Consider the following 18672-nt stretch of genomic DNA (forward strand, 5'->3'; position numbering starts at 1 on the left):
TGCAGGGCAGAGACACGAAAGTTCGGAGAGTAGCTTCTGTTGAGAGAGATATCAGCCACGCCAATTCCCGACTTGTTAGTGAGTCTGTCTACAGTCAAAAGTCGAATATGCTGGGTGTTGAGTTTCAACCACTGAGTTCGTTTATGGTTCACATCTTCCGAAAAAGAGAATCAGCCCTATCACGACTGCCGAGTTCCCGTGACTTTAAGTAAGTGCTTTCCTCTTTATTTTTGGTGAATGTGTTAAACTACCTGTTGGTCTTCTAAACTAACGAATTTGCTATACTATTTGAACTAAATACGCCTCCGTCGTTCTAGTCAAGGTGATAAGCGCTGTCAAACTAGAGATAAACATCGAAAAAACGAAAACAATGAGGACCAATCACTCCACCTGATGCCTAATAAAAATTGACAATTATAAAAGCCAGTTCTTCGACTTCTAAGGCACAAAACTCAGAATATTTTCCGCAAGCGTGAAAACATGACCGGTCTCGAACTTTCAGAAATTTCAAGTATTCATCAAGTACCTACGAATCATCTACAAAGTTATATATTCCAAAACTCTAAGGAACCAAGCACTTTGGAGTTAACAAAAGCGTTTAGCGAAAACGGAATCCGTACTGAAGCAATTAAAGCGCAAAAACTGTTGAAAAACTGACATCCTTAGGAAGGCACCAGATGCTGGAATCCGCGTGGAAAAGAAGAAGTGACCAACCAAAAGCATCATGGAGAAGATTAGTACTGTGCAAATTGGTAGATTCAGTAATCACCTAAAACATCGCAAAGACCAAACCCTCAATCGTGTGAGATGATACATAAAGAAGTAACAGCAAAAAAATGTTAATTGATAAGTCCAGAGAACACCGGAAGCAACTTGTTATCAGGCGAAGTCAGTTTCTTAAGAAATCGGCTTAAAATAGTTTAAAGCTTTATATCGAATAAGCGACCCAAGGAGACCATAAGGAATATGTTGAAACAATTTTTTCAGATTTGCTAATGGAATTGAAGCCAAAATATTATAATTTTTAACTCTTTAAAGCAGGGAAGTTAAGAAAGAAGTATTGAGAAAACTTTACAAAACTGTCTTCCAGACAACTTTCACAATTAAATTATAGCAAGATTTTTAGCTATACCCAATGAGAACAGAAAGATAAACCTTACTGAAGGCTGAGGTCTGACAAGAGACAATAGTGTTCGTTAATAGGGCAATAATATTAGGAAAGTGTTCTTTCTTGGGAGCTTATAAACCGGCATATGACTAACGAAGTGAATACTAGTCAACCCAAAGGAGCTCTACGTCCAGTACTCTAGACTACAATGATGTGGAAAGCTGAAACTTTAATTGAGGTAGAGTTCGCGACTGTCCTTTCTTCTACCGAACCACCAGGGGCTTAGCCATATAAGGCATCCATTAAGTATTGATTACCCATGCCAATAATTTGTTGAGTCATAGAGTCTTCAAACGCAATTGATGCTTATTACAATGAAAAACCTCAAAGGACCGCGTGTTAATTTAGTTGATGACACAGGTCAAGTAATCAAATTGACTAACGGACGGATGTTTGTTTATATGCTACTTAACTGCTAGATGGGTGGAAAATATTAAGTTCTTGGAAGTATTTTGAACTTTTAAGTGGGTATGCACAGTACCCACAATTCCACAACAGCCGGGTCTACGTTACCGGAATTGATCCAGATTTTATCCGGCCAAGGACTGTAGTTTCGGCGATCTAACCTCGTTTGGGTCGGTAAGTGTTAGATTAAGATTATCAACACTGGACAAACACCTTGCAGCAGGGTTCTTCCGTATCCTCCTGACTCGTGCTGGCATTGAGTCCAACCCGGTTCCGTAGGAATTTTTCTGCTGCATCTGCGCCAAGAGAGTCATACAAATTCCACCGCGGTTAGGTGTAATGCATGCAATGGATGCAGCCACCTTAAGACCTGCTCAGTTCTTAAGACACACCGGGAATGGAGCACGAGTTACGAGCCCCAGGCTGCCAACGCACTACTGGGACCTTAGCCTCTACGGCTAACCTGCTAACCTGCACATAGTTCGCGCACTACGCTACCACTCCACCTGCTCCGTCAGGCAACATGACTTCCACTCTGATCTTTATCACTCACAAAAACCCGCAACTATTTAACTGCAACGGACTCCAGAGTAAGATCGAGGAGATAGTTGCACTTATGAACCGGCAACGCGTATCGATAGCTGCGGTTTCAACGTTTTGCGTAAAGATCGCAAGCGAGATAATGGTGGTGGCTTAGCCTTCATAATGCACAACACCGTGCAATATCGTCTAATCGATGAAGACATCGACCACAGGGATACTGCCCTAGAATGTCAGGGTATTGCATTCCGGTCAAGCGATGTCGAACTCGAAATATTTAATATACATATGTATATGTACATCTCCCCAGTTACATATTGCCCTACAAGATATCACCCGAACACGCATCACGACCTTTGGCATTCCTGCTTGTCAAATGATCGTTGGGGGATGGGGCTGGCGGAACTGATTGACGATTCGACATTCTGCACAATGAATGACAAAGCCCCCACCAGAATTAAGGGCGCCTGTAATAGCTCGCCCTCTATTACCATTGCTATAATATGATATATAGCATAACCTGGCGACTTATGCTAACTCTCGCATCAGACCACCTACCCTAATTTATCTCGATCGAGAAACCTCCCGATTTTGTTTCTGTGGACAACCGTACCTTTGTTAACTTCAAAAAAGCTAACTAGGTCTGCTTCACAGAGTTTACTGAGAACAACTTCACCGCTCTTCCTATTCCAACGGACGTAAACGTTGGCGAGCGTCGATTCCGCAAGGTGATCGCAGCAGCTGCTGCTCGCTTCATTCCGACTGGAAGAATTGCGGAACTCCTCCTTATTTTTTCAGCCAAAGCAGCTGTTTTAGCTAACGAAAACAAGCGAATGAAATGAATAGAGCACTTGAAGTCTTACCTCCCCACCGGCATGAGTAAGCTTTGAACTACTGTTAAGGCTTTGTCTAATCCAAAGAGACATGACGACCGACTTGAAATCCAATTCAATGGTCATGCCTCTTCGGACCCTAAAAAGTGCGTGAGCTATTTTAGCCGCTTATTTACATTGCACCCTTCGGTAGACAAAGCCAAACGATGTATTAGCCGACGGGTGCGCAAAATGCCAAAAGACCGCGCATCACTTACTTTCACTGTTGAGGAGGTGCAGAGTATCATCAACAAGTCCAAATCCGTTTGCCCTTATAAAATTTACATGCTGAAGCTAAAGCACCTAGGGTCGACGGGCATAAACTTGTAAATTTATAAAAACCTTGTATGTATATTTTGACCGAATTAGTACTTAATAAAAAAATACAATCCGTTCAGTTACCTCACTTTATTTAAGGCCAAGTTTAAATTTTACAATAAAAATTTTTAAACAAAATATATATGCCAAGTACCTAATTTTAAACTAATTTTCTTCATAGATTTCATATACATTACTGAGATGTTTGGTAAATTTTTTGTGATTACACAACGATATGCAATATAAAAAATTGTATATATAACATAGTTGTATTTGTAATTTGTAATGAAATCATAATAGCATATACACATACTTCAATTATGCACTGAAGTGCATATTTTTCGAATACATACAATGATTAGCCAATTCTTTAAAATATTAAAATACAAATACATACATATGTAGATATAGAACAATAAGAATCGTTTAATAAAGTATAGAAGCGTGCTTATAGATACTATTGTTGTTTTTTTTTTGTGTTTGTTTTTCTTTTATTTTATTATTGTTGTTTTTTTCTTCTTCTTCATGCTTTAAAATATTGATGTTGTTGTTGGTGAAGATTTTTAAAGTGTTTGTATATATAGCTATTTTGAAATATTTAAGTGTATAAGGTTATTTATAAAAGAACAAAACATTTTTGTATGTAAAAAGGAAGGCGTTTTTAGAAGTCACGTCTCGCAAGTTGACGACAAACTCACTAAACAAAAGAATTCGTTTCATATATAATGTTACTAATTAATATATTTTGCATATGCGCACTAAATCGTTTTGAGTAAGAGCTATAAAATAATAAAAAATAATGATAATAACCGATTAAAAAAATAAAATCTGAAAAAAAACTTCTGCACTACAGTGCACTGGGGCATGCAAAACTAAGTAGTTAATTGTTGGACACAATGGTCCGCCTATATTTTAATATTTTCTGTAACTGCACCCTGTTTGCTATAGAATTATAACTGTACTTAGTGTTTATTAAAAGTCTGTTGGATTAAAATTGCTAATTGTAGTGCATTTACTTGCTTGTATTACGCTCGTTTTTACTGTTTTTTGTTATTGAATGAATATCTTAAATGACTGCTCTGTGTTTTTTCTATTATTTTGCTGTTTTTAGTTGTTATTTTGCATATTCTTTCCCTTTTTGTATGTTACGTGACAAAGTAAATCAAAACTCGGCAATTCAATCTTTTTACTCATTCTCTCTCTCAACCAAAAACAAAAAAAAATTCAAACGCTATTATTTTTTTCCTGCTCGAATTAAAAGAAATTGTTTCGCAGTATAATCCTATACAAAAAATAACCACCCAGCGTGCCCCCCACAAAATCTACGACCGCCTATGCCTACATACATATATAATTACTGTCACTAACGCCAAACAAGCAACATGCTAATCGCTTAGAAGCTCATGTAGCCACGCGATGTGGAACGACGGCGCGCACACAAGTACGAAATCAATACGATTAGTATGAGTGCGGCCATGGCAATGCCGACAGCAATGGGTACAATATCCATTGTTTTCGGCCCATCACAATCCATGGCTGTGGAGAAGGTGTTACGATGATCCGTGATGAATGCCTCGGTTTGTACATTGCTCAGCGTAATGGTGCCAATTACTTTGGTATCTTGCATTACCTCAGTCATGTTGAATTTTTGTGCACGTGTGCAATGGTAAGACATTTGTACCGGGGTGACGAACTCATCACCGTTGTGGATCAGTTGGATGGTCTCGTTATCTACAAAACATATTCGTTAGCAACAGTTATTTATAACTACAATTACTTATTTACCCTTAGCATCGGGGAAGTGTTCGCTGGTGAGTGGTAAAGTAATGAAGATCTGTTTCAACTCGCTAGTCTTGTTAACCATATCGAATTGTAGTACCATAGAGTGTATGGCTTCAACAGGTCCCCAAATAATGTGAATCGTTTGTGAAATGTTGGCGCAATTGGAGTCTTCGACCTTGGCATCCTTGGGGATATTGTATAAACGGGAAGCAGTTTTGTTTTCTGTAATTAATTATTTAAAAATCATATTACAAATATTTAAGTAAATATAAAAAAGGGAGGGGAAAGGTGGATAGATATCAAGGACAATTTATCCGTAGTACGGAGTTTTCAAAAGAGCAACAATGAGATTTTTTTTACTACAATCATCCCCAAGCACGAAATTTTCTCTCTACGGCACCGTGTATAAGTAAATCGAGATCACATAAATATTTTTTTCCAAATAATAATATTTATGTAAAATTAATAAAAATTGCCTCACCTTTGGTCTCATAGGTAACATTCAACTGTGCAGCAAAGTGCATAATAATACAGCTGGAGTTCCACATGCCAATCTCTGGTGCTGGGAATGGCGCTGGCGCAGGTGTTGTTGTTATTGGCGCTACAGTAGTGGTGTTGGGTGCAGCGGGTGTAGTTGGTGCCACTGTACTGGTGGTCGGCGCTGCTGTTGTAGGTGCTGGTGTAGTAGTTGTAGTTGTTGAAGTTGTAGTGGTTGTCGAACTTGTGCTGGACGTCGTGGTTGGTGTGGTAGATTTCGGTTTTTCTACACCTTCATCCTTTGCAACAACTGGTGCTACTGATGCTGCTGCATCAGCAGGTAATTTTGCATTGTCCAGGCTCACATCGAGTTGGGCGGCTATATTTATAAGAAAACATATATTATATAATTATAATCAACAAATGAAACACTTCCAAAAACATATTAGATTAAAATTTGTAATAAATTTATAAAATAAAATAGTTCATATTTTACCAAAATATTCTTAGTTATTCTCTTTACGATACTATTTTTCATTAAAAACAATTATATTTTTATTTAAATTTAATAGTACAGTAATTATAGCTTTGAACTAACGTCTTTAAATTAAAAAATAATTTTAATTTCTCAGCTGAAAGAGAGTTACCCAAATGAAATCAAAGTGAGCACGAATTATGTGGGAAAATTTTTATTTTTATAAGTCACCCTGTGTCACCTGTTTACATATTTTGTTGTACTAGAACAAAAGATAGCAAATAAAATCTAAAAACGTGCAAATTAATAGTTCAATATGCACATACACATAATATAATCTAGAACACAAAAACAATTTGAGAAACAAGCTCAACTAAATACGAAGTAACTGCTCTGTCTTTAAAGTTTAAACTTACTTTTTTCTAGTTCACAAAAATATTTAAAAAAATGTATTTTGAACGCTTTTGTGGGAATATCTGCGTTTATAAGTTATATTAGTGGAGGCCCCAGGTTCCATTTAGACACTTTAGAAAAGTATTTTCAATCTCATATATGTACATACATAAGTGTGTTGCAATCGAGCAAAACTCTTCGACTATTGCTTATTTACTATCACAGCTTTTAATTTCTACAAATATACTAATGTTATCTACATATCAAATCAAATCAGATTTTAAAATCGCATACAATTACATATAAATAAAACTTGTGACAACAACTTTTCTAGGACAGACTACCAAAGTTTAGCGAACTTTTAGTTTCAAACTTGCTATAAAATTACATTTTATATAATATGAAGGTAAAATCAAAGAAATTGATAGTATATTAATGGTGCTAAGACTGCAAATTTCAACACATGCACACTTGTTAAGCTCTAAAAATAATGTAGCTTTGCGACAGAGGGTAAATGAGAGTGATTGTATGGCTTAAGTCTTGATTTCCCTTATGCAGCTTGTTTATTTAATAGTTGTCAGTCAATATTATTATCAATTTCTTTGTGCAAAGCATTCGCACTCGGTTTTCTTCCACGGAAATCAAGCGAATCGTCGTCATCAACGACTACTTGTTGGATCAGCGAAAATAAAAACTAGTCACGAAAAAAAACGAATAAATAAAAATAAGTAATGATCATGATTCATAGAATGTAAAACGGAACCGCGATAAATGCAGATTATTTATGTAGGTTTGTATGTTTTCAAGTGTGACTTGTTTAGCGCAGAGCTATAGTTGTACTTGTATATTAAAGTAAATTGAGTCGTCAAATCTTATAATAATGTAGAAAGCTGCACATGCCCAGATGTATGTAGGTAGTACATATGTATGTACATACATATATGGAACAGATGCAGCTCTTCATTTGTATGAAAACCAAGACAAATGATGAAAATAAACTTATTTATATCAAATATGTAACACAATATCAAGATAAGTGAGAAAAGCAAAAATATAAAAGAAAAAAACATAATTAGTTAGAGTTATTTTTTCAGGATTATATTAAAAAAAATTATCTTTCATTCAGTTTTTCATGGCAGTTAAGTAATTTCAAAAATATAAAAATTAATAAGAGAAACAAAATTTATATAGCGAAAATACAACAAAAGGGCGGAAAGCAGACCCGTAGAGATAAGATGTGCAACTGGCTGGTACTGACAATGAAATCGCAACAAAAATAAGAACAATAAAGTGCAAACGCAGTGCAGTCGATTGACAGTAGCAATGACCACACAAGCAATTTGCATGGGTGAATGGAGGTATGGTATTAAAGTACAGTAATAAGTATGACGCACAAAAAAGAGTTAAACCAAAAACAATAAACACAGCATATGTATATATTTTATTTAACAGCAGAAAGTAAAGAAAATAGCATGCTGTTTTGTAGCGTTTTGCATACAAATTTACATACATATTTATAAGTATTCATTTCAGAACGTTCTGATAATTCGCAAAAAAAAATAAATCATTTTTTTATTTAAGTAAAGCGCACTGTTGAGTATTAATTGAATAATACAAATCTATATACCTATATTAGGAGGCAAATCTTAAGAATATCATCTTGACAAAGGTAAATGCGTAGAAAACAAACACAAATCGATCAAATGTTATACGCATATAGTTAAATAGTAAACTTAATTATACCCTGAACAAGGTATGTATATTAAGTTTGCCACAAAGTTTGTAACACCCAAAAGGAAGACTCGGAGACCCTATAAAGTATATATTAAGTATATATTTAAATGATCAGTATGTTGAGCTGAGTCGATTTAGCCATGTCCGTCTGTCTGTCCGTCTGTCTGTATATATACGAACTAGTCCCTCAGTTTTTAAGACATCGTTTTGAAATTTTGCAAACGTCATTTTCTCTTCAAGAAGCTGCTCATTTGTAGCTGCCATACAAACTGAACGATCGAAATAAGGTTCTTGTAAGGAAAACTTCCACATTTGACGATATATGTACATATCTTCACAAAATTTGGCATGAGTTATTGTTCATAGAAATAATGTAATATCGGAAGAAATTGTCCAGATCGGAGCATATAGCTTCCATACAAACTGAACGATCGGAGTCAAATGCTTGCATCGGAGACTTTTTCAGTTAACGAGATATATTCAAGGAACTAGTCAAATATTTTCCTTTGGATGAAAACCACTTGCCGGTTACATCTTTAGATTTACTTAAATACATTGTTACTAAAAGAAATGCGCCTCTGAAGGGTATATTAGCTTCAGTGCAGCCGAAGGTGACGTTTTTAATTGTTTTTTGCAGAGTTAAAACTTACACACATACGTACATATTATATGTAGATGTACATATACATATATTATGCGCTAAATACAAAGCATTGCATATAATTCAAAATGACTTCATCATGTGAACATGTGTACATGAATTTTATTTAGGGGAGTCCCCGAGTGATTTATATGTATAGATCGTTCTCATAAATAATTGAAATCATTTAAAATATTTAGCAAAAAGAAATCAGAAAATTTTAATAAAAACAAGTAAGGAAGGGCTAAGTTCGGGTGTCACCGAACATTTTATACTCTCGCATGGTAAAGTGATAATCGAGATTTCATTATCCGTCATTTACATATTTTTCAAATACCGTATTTGTGTAAAGTTTTATTCCGCTATCATCATTGGTTCCTAATGTTTATACTGGTATTATACAAAGAAGGCATCAAGATGGAATTCAATATAGCTTTATATTGGAAGAAGGCGTGGTTGTGAACCGATTTCAGCCATATTTCGTACATGTCATCAGGGTGTTAAGAAAACATTATATACCGAATTTCATTGAAATCGATCTAGTAGCTCCTGAGATATGCTTCTTGGTCCATAAGTGGGCGGCGCCACGCCCACTTTCAATTTTTAAAAAAAGCCTGGGGGCAGCTTCCTTCTGCCACTTCTTCCGTAAAATTTAGTGTTTCTGACGTTTTTTGTTAGTCGGTTAACGCACTTTTAGTGATTTTGAACATAACCTTTGTATGGGAGGTGGGCGTGGTTATTATCCGATTTCTTCCATTTTTGAACTGTATATGGAAATGCCGGAGAAAACGACTCTGTAGAGTTTGGTTGACATAGCTATAATAGTTTCCGAGATATGTACAAAAAACTTAGTAGGGGGCGGGGCCACGCCCACTTTTCCAAAAAAATTACTTCCAAATATGTCCCTCCCTAATGCGATCCTTTGTGCCAAATTTCACTTTAATATCTTTATTTATGGCTTAGTTATGACACTTTATAGGTTTTCGGTTTCCGCCATTTTGTGGGCGTGGCAGTGGGCCGATTTTGCCCATCTTCGAACTTAACCTTCTTATGGAGCCAAGGAATACGTGTACCAAGTTTCATCATGATATCTCAATTTTTACTCAAGTTACAGCTTGCACGGACGGACGGACAGACGGACGGACGGACGGACAGACGGACGGACAGACAGACATCCGGATTTCGACTCTACTCGTCGCCCTGATCACTTTGGTATATATAACCCTATATCTGACTCTTTTAGTTTTAGGACTTACAAACAACCGTTATGTGAACAAAACTATAATACTCTCGTTAGCAACATTGTTGCGAGAGTATAAAAAAGTATTACTTTGGAGGATGATTTAATTATTTACATATGTATATTAAACATTTTTTAATACAAATCAAATACATTTATTTTTATTTTTTTACGTGAATTTCTTTTTTTACATATTTTACGAGTTTGTGTGATTTACAGCCCATTCTCCTATAGTTATCACACAAATACACAATTTCTTGGCTGAATTGACTGAAAAATATATTTTTTATCATAAAAACAAAGCAAAACAGCTGATTTTGACATTATGAGTTAAAATACTTTTGACAAATTAATTGATTGACAAATTTCATTTAGTGAATTAAATAAATTAATTAAGAAGTATACGCATATTATACGAGGTATTAGTCCCTCAGTTCTTAAGATATAGATTTTACTTCCGCTCTTTCCACCAAGAAGCTGCTTTGTTGCAATCAATATCGAACCATTAGACAATATTCAGATCGGACCACTTTAATATTTTTGCTTTTTTTGCTTTAAGAAATCAATTGTGAAGGCTGTGGAGGGCATTATAACTGTTTTCTCGTTTTTAATTGCTAATGTTATCTACATCTAAGATTAATAGTTTTTTCCATTTTGTTTTGATACGATTTACAATTTTCTTTTACTCAAAAGTCCACATAATCCAAGTTAACAAATTCATAGTTCTATTGTTTATCTTTCTACGCAATTATATTGGTTGCAGTAACGCAATATGCGTTTTCAACTGTCAACAGAATCTCTAAAACCACTTTAGATTTGTTGTAGATACCTACATAAATTCATATGTGCGTATGTAAAATTAAATGCATATACCATATTAAATTTAATAAAAAGATAAGTTCACATTTTTATTAGAATTTTCTCCAAATATTTCTAGCCTTCACTTATCTCAGAATGACTGATTAGCTAAAATTAAAGGAAATTACAATCTTTAGCCAATTGCGATAAGGAATGAAAGAGAGCTATTTACATTTTTTAACAAATAAAAGTAAGATAATGCACAGAAACTGGTTAGTGGGTGTGCAAAGTAATGAAAATGCAAATACTTGCACAGATAAGCATTTGTAAATGGGCAAAGGAAAACAAATAGACAATGCAAATAAGTACATATAACTGATTTTAATTGTTTGCGCAAAGATGCAAGTAAATATGTATGCAGGTAACAACAGAAAAGCGAGAAGTAATATAAACTCAAAGTTTATTTATTTAACTTAAATTTATTAAAATTAAGTTGAGTATACGCTAAAGCTCAAATACAGTAATTCCATATAAGCCAGACAATGTAACAATTGTTTGTGCTTTTGCTGATAAAAACACGATAAAAGCAAACAAAAATGTGGAGAAACACGAAATTACAACTGTTGCGTTAATAAATGTAAATACCTAGCTATTTCGTTGCGAGGAAATGCAGATATGGTTATTTGTACATGTTTATACATTTTTTAAATTTTTCTTTACATAAATTAATATTTTTATACCCTGAACAAGGTATATTAAGTTTCTAGCAGACAGAAGGTAACGTTGGAGGTCTTATTGAGCCACTAGATCGAACAAAATCAAGTCATTGTATACAAAACTTTTTTATTTAACTAGATATCTTCACGAAATTTGGCATAGACATTATTTTCATACGCTTGTTTTTGTTCTTGAGTATTATATATAGTTTCAGTGCAGACAGGTTTACTTTTTTATTGCTTTCTTTAAATTTAAGAGCTGTGAAAGCAAATATTTTATTACAAAAATTTATTTTTATATTTTGAGCACTGCTGCTGAGTTGACAATGTAGAATAGAAAATAGTAATATTATATTACTTTAAATAATATTATTTCTACGCAGTACTAAATTTAATTTTTCAAATCCGCTTGTTCCAGAAACATGACTTACTTTTTTAAAGAATAAAAATATTTTTTTTTTAGTACTCAACACCTGTGTCGCTTTAGAAAATATAATCATAATAGCATGACATGTGACATGCATATTACGCTAGTAAACACATGCGATCGAAAATATTTGTCAGTGAAAATAATTCCATTTTTATTTTATTGTGAAAAAAATAAAAAATAAAACTAAAAAAAAAATTTGGATTTTAAAAATAAAAATATTTTTTTTTTTTAATTTTTAAAATAAATATACAAACAATTATATGCACATATTTATAAACTTAACATATTGTTACTTTTATAATTCAGTATAAATATCGCAGCTAGGCTTCAGTGAAATTTCGTATGATATCACGTTTTCACTGAAACCAAGCAGTTGTTTCACAACCGGACATTTTTATATACTTACAAATTTTATTATTATTTAAACTTAATATAGTGTGTAGACACCGTTAATAAACAAAATAAACTAGTTTGCGGTTAGTAAATAATAAATACACATCAATGTTATGTAAAGCAAATTACCTTCTTAATGTAAATATTGAATAAAATACTTTTTTGCACACTACACCCACAAAACCGCTAGAATAAGCCACAACTATCGATTATCCTAAGTGCTTTATGAGAAAATACTTATTTGTATGTATGCATTGCAGCAAAAGTATAGGTACAAATACTAGAACATGTGTAGTGCTCTTGCCAACTTGAAAACCGCAAGTCTACATTTGCACTTTAGTTTGTCCAGAGTTCTAGTTCAATGCCACAGAGGCTGTGTGTAGGCGTTGGCGGCTCGACTTATGTAATGCCAACAATTTACCACTAAATATTACGCACAATAGCGTCAAGCATTGCAATGACATTTAAATGCCATACTATATTTATTACTGTTATATAATAGGCAAATGCGACCAAAAATTGGATTCAATATTTATAATAAATAATATGATTTTATATGGCAGTTTCCCGTTTCTGAAGCGCCCAATTTGGCAGTTATTCTTAACATTATTGTACAGGGAGTTAGACGTGCACCCTCTTTACACAGCAACAATTAAATAATGACAACAAAAATGTAGTGTAATTGCATAAGAATGATGCAATTGCTTGAAAAGTGAATAACTACACTAATGAGTGATGAATTGAAGTACAAATGTCGTCATAAAAAAAATATGACCAAAAAATTTAATGTTTGATGAAAAAAATCGCCGAAATGATCGTAAAAAAATAATAACAGAAAAAACGTTATGTGCGACTACATTGGAGCTATAATACCCTTCACAAGTTTATTTTGATAGGATAATAGGGTATAAAAAGATATTTATACCGACCAATCAGCTTGTATAACAGCTACAAGTTATGATGGTTCAATCTGGAAGGTTGTACCGTGGGCGATCGATCGAAACAATACGCTCGGCAATTAAAGCGTTACCTTGGAAAAGAATCTATGTTAAATTTCGTGAAGATATCTTGTCAAATGAAAAAGTACGTCATAAAAGAACTTGATATTGAACGGTCAGTTAGTATGGCAGCTTTATGTTATATTCTTCCGATAAGTGAGCAGCTTCTTGGAAGGAAAACGACTTGTGCAAAATTTAAAATCGATATCTCAAAAACTGAGCTACTCAGCTCGACGCGCTTATCATTCCTATATATACTTCATAGTGTATCCGAGGTTTCTTTCAGAGAACATGAAAAATAATATAGTGGGCGGTGTAAATAATGAAACCAGCATCACAGCGATTATTAAAAACAAAAATAATCGTAATATTTATACATATGTGTACGTACATACATATGTATGTAGGCAAGTACGAATCAACTTTAGTTGAATCAGCGCATATTTGTATACATATGTATGTATGTAATTCTAAACGTAATCAAAGGAAATTGAGGTCTAGCAACTCACTACCAACCGCAGCGATTGGCCGCGGAACAAAAAGTCACAAAGTGCAATGCAATAGTAATGGCAATTCATACATCCATACATACATATGTACATTTGCTTATAAGGTATATGATGATAGGCATATTTCTAACTGCAGCCGGGTGGGATTTGCTTAGATACATACATATGTACATCGTAAAACTGCGGATGGAAGGGGGTGTTTGTTGATCTCATAGAACTGAGCTGAGAATATTCGAGACCTAAAGTCGTACAATAATAGTCGGGTATTTATGTACATTTTGAAACCATGTACATATGTACATAAGTAGATGTATTAGGTTGCTGGCAGTGATTGGTACCAAGAACTTTCAGTAAATAAGGATTTAAGCATGTATGTAATATGCAAAATCCTATTTGACATGGCAAAATGTAATTTATTTTTTTTTTTACAAAAACAGAAATAATTAAAAAATTAAAAAACAAAATCAGGTATAAAAGTATATAAAAATATAAACAATTAAAAAAACGTTAATTTTGCTTTAGTAGAAGAAAAAAATCAATGACGTACAAAATTATTTGCATGCATAAGTATTTAAATATACGGCAGTGAAATTCACATATGCACAGACATACTTAGGTATGTACTATATGTATATAGTACATAACACAAAAATATTTTTGACTAACGCAATAACAAAACGGCACTTTTGTCCTATACAGGCATATGCTAATAGACTTCTTCCCAATTATATGTTTGTACTTATGTATATGTATGCATATATTTTTTCTTATTTACTATTTAAAACTGTGATAAAAACGTGAATAGCGAATAACTGGAAATGCTTTGTTTCTCTGTCAAAACAAAATTGGTAAAAATAGAAATTGGCAACAAATACACTTCAACGATTATATTTACCTAAGTCGTGTATAAGTATAAGTATTTATTATATACCTATGTATGTATCGAATGCTTTGTTTTGAGTTTGCGATAACAAGACTTAATATGAGGGATGGATAAGAAAATAATATATTTTAACACAATTATAATGAGAAATTTTAACTAAACAAAATTGGTGCTTCTTTAAGAAAATTTCTACTCCAATTATATTTCGAAAAGTATTCGCACTAACTATTCTGACTAATATAAGAGGTTTGTATGGTAGCTGCATATATGTATGCTATAGTGATCCGATATTGGCGTCAATTTAGCAGGGTCTCGCAGAGAAAAGGAGGAAATTTTTTATGTGATTTCTCAAAAACTGAGGGGTTAGCTCACAGATATACAGACAGACGAATATGGCTAAATCAGCTATTGAGAAACACGAAAATACATGTAATAAAATACTTGCAGCTTATCATTTAATTAAGCATGCATTTTACATTAAAAACCGTATTTCACAATAAATTAATATGCAAAGAACCTTAAACAGATAACAGCAGCAGCGTTTTATGCACAGTGAAAACGGTGCAATTCGGCGACATTCCCGCTATCGCTACTTGCAGCTGGCCGAAGCAAACCCTTTAACTTTTCCCCATATAGTATAACTAATTAAAAACATTGGGAGAAGGCACAACGCAAATTACAGCGTGAAAATAAAAATAAAATCAAGAAAAAAGCAAGCATATGATTGTTAGCTAAAAAAAAACATGAAAATCTGTGCACAGCTCAAAACGGATTGCGCTAATGGGCTGATATGTCCAACCACTACATTACCTGTCAGTAATCAAATTAAAGTTTTTTTTCATATAGGCTACAATTCAAAGCTTACGTTAATAATATGTCAAGTGGAGAATATATAATCAAATTACTTTAAATTAATGCAGTAATTGACAAATAAATATATAAGTATGTACATTGTTATTAAAGTTTATTACTCACCACAAACTAGAGCGCTGCAAATACTCAGCACCAAAGTCAAAGTCAAATATTTATTATGAAACATGTTGATAGCACTAGCCAACACACAAAAATTATTTATTTTTCGGCTTTCCAAATGGTGCAAATGTCAGTGTTTATGAAAACTTTAACTGCGCTGCAATGATTTTTCCAATTATTTTCCGTACTCCTTTGTATCCAAAACGTATAGCATTTAAAGTAGACGAAATACTAAAAATAACATTTATTTGCCTAAAAAATAAACCAACGTTTTAAATTTGATGCTTCTACTTTTTTTTATTGGCAAAATACAATTTATTTGGTATTTTGACTTTAAATTTCAGCAAGCTCTTTAAAATTTTCTACGTCTTTTGTTCTTGCCACTTCTTTGCGTACTTCAAAAACTGACCGAAATGCAACAACAAATGGCGAACAAGACGAATGATTCAGCTGATTCAGCTACATAGCGCCCTCTGCCGTAAAAGCAGAAATGTCAAAAAATTCAATATGACTACCATAAATGTGAACGTGCTCGAAGTGAAAAAGGAAATGTACAGTGTCTATCAATAATGACGTGTTTTTGACACGTTCAGACCCACAGTCTGGGCTACGTATGGTCTCAGTATGTACTGTGGTATGGTTATGTTCGTTTACGGAATTATAAAATTTTGTCGGTGTGTTCTGCAAAATTTGTCATTTCATCTTGTCACGTTTCTCTTTGGTCCAACACTTGATAATTATCCAAGATTGTTGAGCAAATTCACATTCTCCGGTGGGTACTATAAGAGGTATTCGCGCCACTATGGCATGCCATCTCCCCACCTGAGAAAAGGAAGGAAATATCGCTGCCGTTCAGGCAAAATGTGCAGTAGTTGATATTTAGATGAGTTTATCCTTAGCTCATAAGAGGATATTAGCTTTATGGACACATGATGCAATGTACCAATTGACAGGTTATGAGAAAGTATTTATTCTAAAATAATTTTTTCTGTAATCCTATATCGTATTTCCATATCACCTTTTTGTTATCATTTTCGTGGCAAACTTAATATACTTTGTTTAGGGCATGTTTTCTTAACGTTTTAACATAAATACCTCTCATCTCCACAATTTCGTCACGTTAAAAATAAACTATGTTTATGTTACAACTAAATATTTATGTATTTATGCAAAACTCTTCTCCATTTCTATTAATGAAATTACATTTACAAATAGCTGGGATTGCGATCCATAATTTTTTCGACGGTGGCATGTGGCTGGTTCTGGAACTCAAAGTGATCGGGATGACCGAGTATGTCGGAGAAGTCAATCATTTCATCTCTAGCTAATATAATATCACGCATCATGTGGCTAAAAAATATAATAGATATTAATAATAAAAGTGAGATAACTGAGGTTCAAAAAGCTGCATAAACACGAGATGGTTAATGAACAAGTTTAAAAAGTTGCTCTTAGCTCAATTTTCCATAATGCAATACAATCTTTGTATTATGAACTAAGTTTCACTTAAAATTCAGGTTTTGGGATTCTTATAAAGAATTCCTTCATAGCGAATATTTCTATACTACGAATTTTTTCAACCCTATAACTGGAATCTTCAGGGAATTTTTACGGAATGTTTAACACAAATGATGGAAAATGGATGTTTCTATATAACGCAGTTTTTTTGAGATTCGCTTTATGGAATTTCGACTCTATTATACGCCATATGTTACTGTCTAAATGGGTTTGAACTTAGCTCTGACACTTTCTAGAGTTCGTATAAGCCACACTCGCACTCACCTCGAATTGAGGAATGGTAGACGTCCTACTTTATTAGCGGCATATAATTCCATACCCATTTTGAGTGGTACTCCCTCTCCTTCCCTATTGCGTACAACTTGCATTACCCAGTCTTGTTCAGCATCTTCCACGGGTAACTTCAATTTCGTTTGCATTAAGGCATTCTTGTGAACTGGTGTTGCCCATTCTGACGATGCGCTCAAAATTTGTTGTGCTGGTTCCTTTATAGATTGGAGACGACATAAGTCGTTAAATATAATTAATAAACTTTTTATATCAATGAAATACTTACCATTATGTTATTTGTTAGAATTATTTTTTGCCAAACTGAATGACAATACAAATTGTGTGGGGATAATAATTGCGCTGCCACCTTTTTAGGTTGTCAATTTAGACATAAACTTAGTGCGATGCCAGATGAATTATAAACTTTATCGAATAAAATTTTTATGCTCTGTTTACATCATTCTGTTTTAATGATTTCTTTTCTAGAAAATATTTAATAAAAAAATTTAATTTTAATTTACAAATTATATGTTTTTATGGTATGATTCATTCGATTGTCTTCAAAACCTGTTACAACGTAATTCATATTTACAAAAATGTGGAAACGTTTTCTATTTGAAGTTTTTCGAATAACGAAAGTGTCTATTAAAAGCAATTGTTGTTGTTATTGTTATAGTAATTTTAGTAAGTTGTAGGAGTTTAATTGGTCGCGGCAGAATTGTAGCAAGCCTGGGACTGAGGGAGTGACATATGTACAATCGGAGGTTGCTGCTAATGGACTACCAGCGACACTGAGGTTTTTGCAGTGTTGTATTACTTGACAACGCCATCGGCATTTGTTGTGGGGACAGACTCCTATAATAAAGGGCAACGAATAACAACAAGTCACGTCAGGTGCGCAGAAACAAGGAACATGTCAAAAACTGTCACTAACAGGAGCAAGAGCTGTAGTTGACGGATGTAATGTTCCGACCTACTCCTTCTGGTCTGACAGACGCAACAGACTGTGCGAGATGTCAGGAATTACCTTACCCTTCTTGCACAAGGATTGGAGTGGAGGATAAAGATTGGGGATGGTACTGATCATACTGTCTAGTTGAGCTCCTTGAAACCACGGGGGTGCTTTTCTGCCCACTCGAAT

At 33.9% G+C, this 18672-nt stretch overlaps 2 protein-coding genes across 3 annotated transcripts; both read right to left on the reverse strand.

Moving 5' to 3' along the window:
• Positions 1-4331: 4331 nt before the first annotated feature.
• Positions 4332-16070, reverse strand: LOC120767966 (lysosome-associated membrane glycoprotein 1). Of its 2 annotated transcripts, XM_040094369.1 has the most exons (5): positions 16056-16070; positions 15747-15995; positions 5567-5941; positions 5089-5307; positions 4697-5034 (listed from the first exon to the last, which is right to left on the reverse strand). In XM_040094369.1, exons 2-5 carry the CDS (start codon positions 15808-15810, stop codon positions 4697-4699), a joined length of 996 nt encoding a protein of 331 aa, XP_039950303.1. In that variant the 5' UTR covers positions 15811-15995; positions 16056-16070. The 2 variants fall into 2 exon arrangements, with proteins under 2 accessions (XP_039950304.1, XP_039950303.1); XM_040094370.1 differs by lacking the exon at positions 16056-16070 and having other exon boundaries at positions 4332-5034; positions 15747-15810.
• Positions 16071-16879: 809 nt separating this feature from the next.
• On the reverse strand, positions 16880-17921 carry LOC120767394. The gene is made up of 3 exons (XM_040093413.1): positions 17818-17921; positions 17526-17746; positions 16880-17093 (listed from the first exon to the last, which is right to left on the reverse strand). The coding sequence occupies exons 1-3, from the start codon at positions 17818-17820 to the stop codon at positions 16949-16951; spliced, it is 369 nt and encodes a 122-aa protein (XP_039949347.1). The 5' UTR covers positions 17821-17921; the 3' UTR covers positions 16880-16948.
• Between the last annotated feature and the right edge of the window lie 751 nt (positions 17922-18672).

Source organism: Bactrocera tryoni, chromosome 2 (assembly GCF_016617805.1).
Source record: "Bactrocera tryoni isolate S06 chromosome 2, CSIRO_BtryS06_freeze2, whole genome shotgun sequence".
Lineage (NCBI taxonomy): Eukaryota > Metazoa > Arthropoda > Insecta > Diptera > Tephritidae > Bactrocera > Bactrocera tryoni.

What these genes read in the sequence shown, in the direction of transcription:
- LOC120767966 (XM_040094370.1), bottom strand. Translation starts at nt 15,810, where the DNA reads ATGTTTCATAATAAATATTTGACTTTGACTTTGGTGCTGAGTATTTGC. An exon ending in TGTTACCTATGAGACCAAAG is followed by an intron (nt 5,308 to 5,566) that starts GTGAGGCAATTT and finishes AATTAATTACAG; the next exon opens with AAAACAAAACTGCTTCCCGT. An exon ending in ACACTTCCCCGATGCTAAGG is followed by an intron (nt 5,035 to 5,088) that starts GTAAATAAGTAA and finishes TATGTTTTGTAG; the next exon opens with ATAACGAGACCATCCAACTG.
- LOC120767394 (XM_040093413.1), bottom strand. An exon ending in CTACCATTCCTCAATTCGAG is followed by an intron (nt 17,094 to 17,525) that starts GTGAGTGCGAGT and finishes TATATTTTTTAG; the next exon opens with CCACATGATGCGTGATATTA.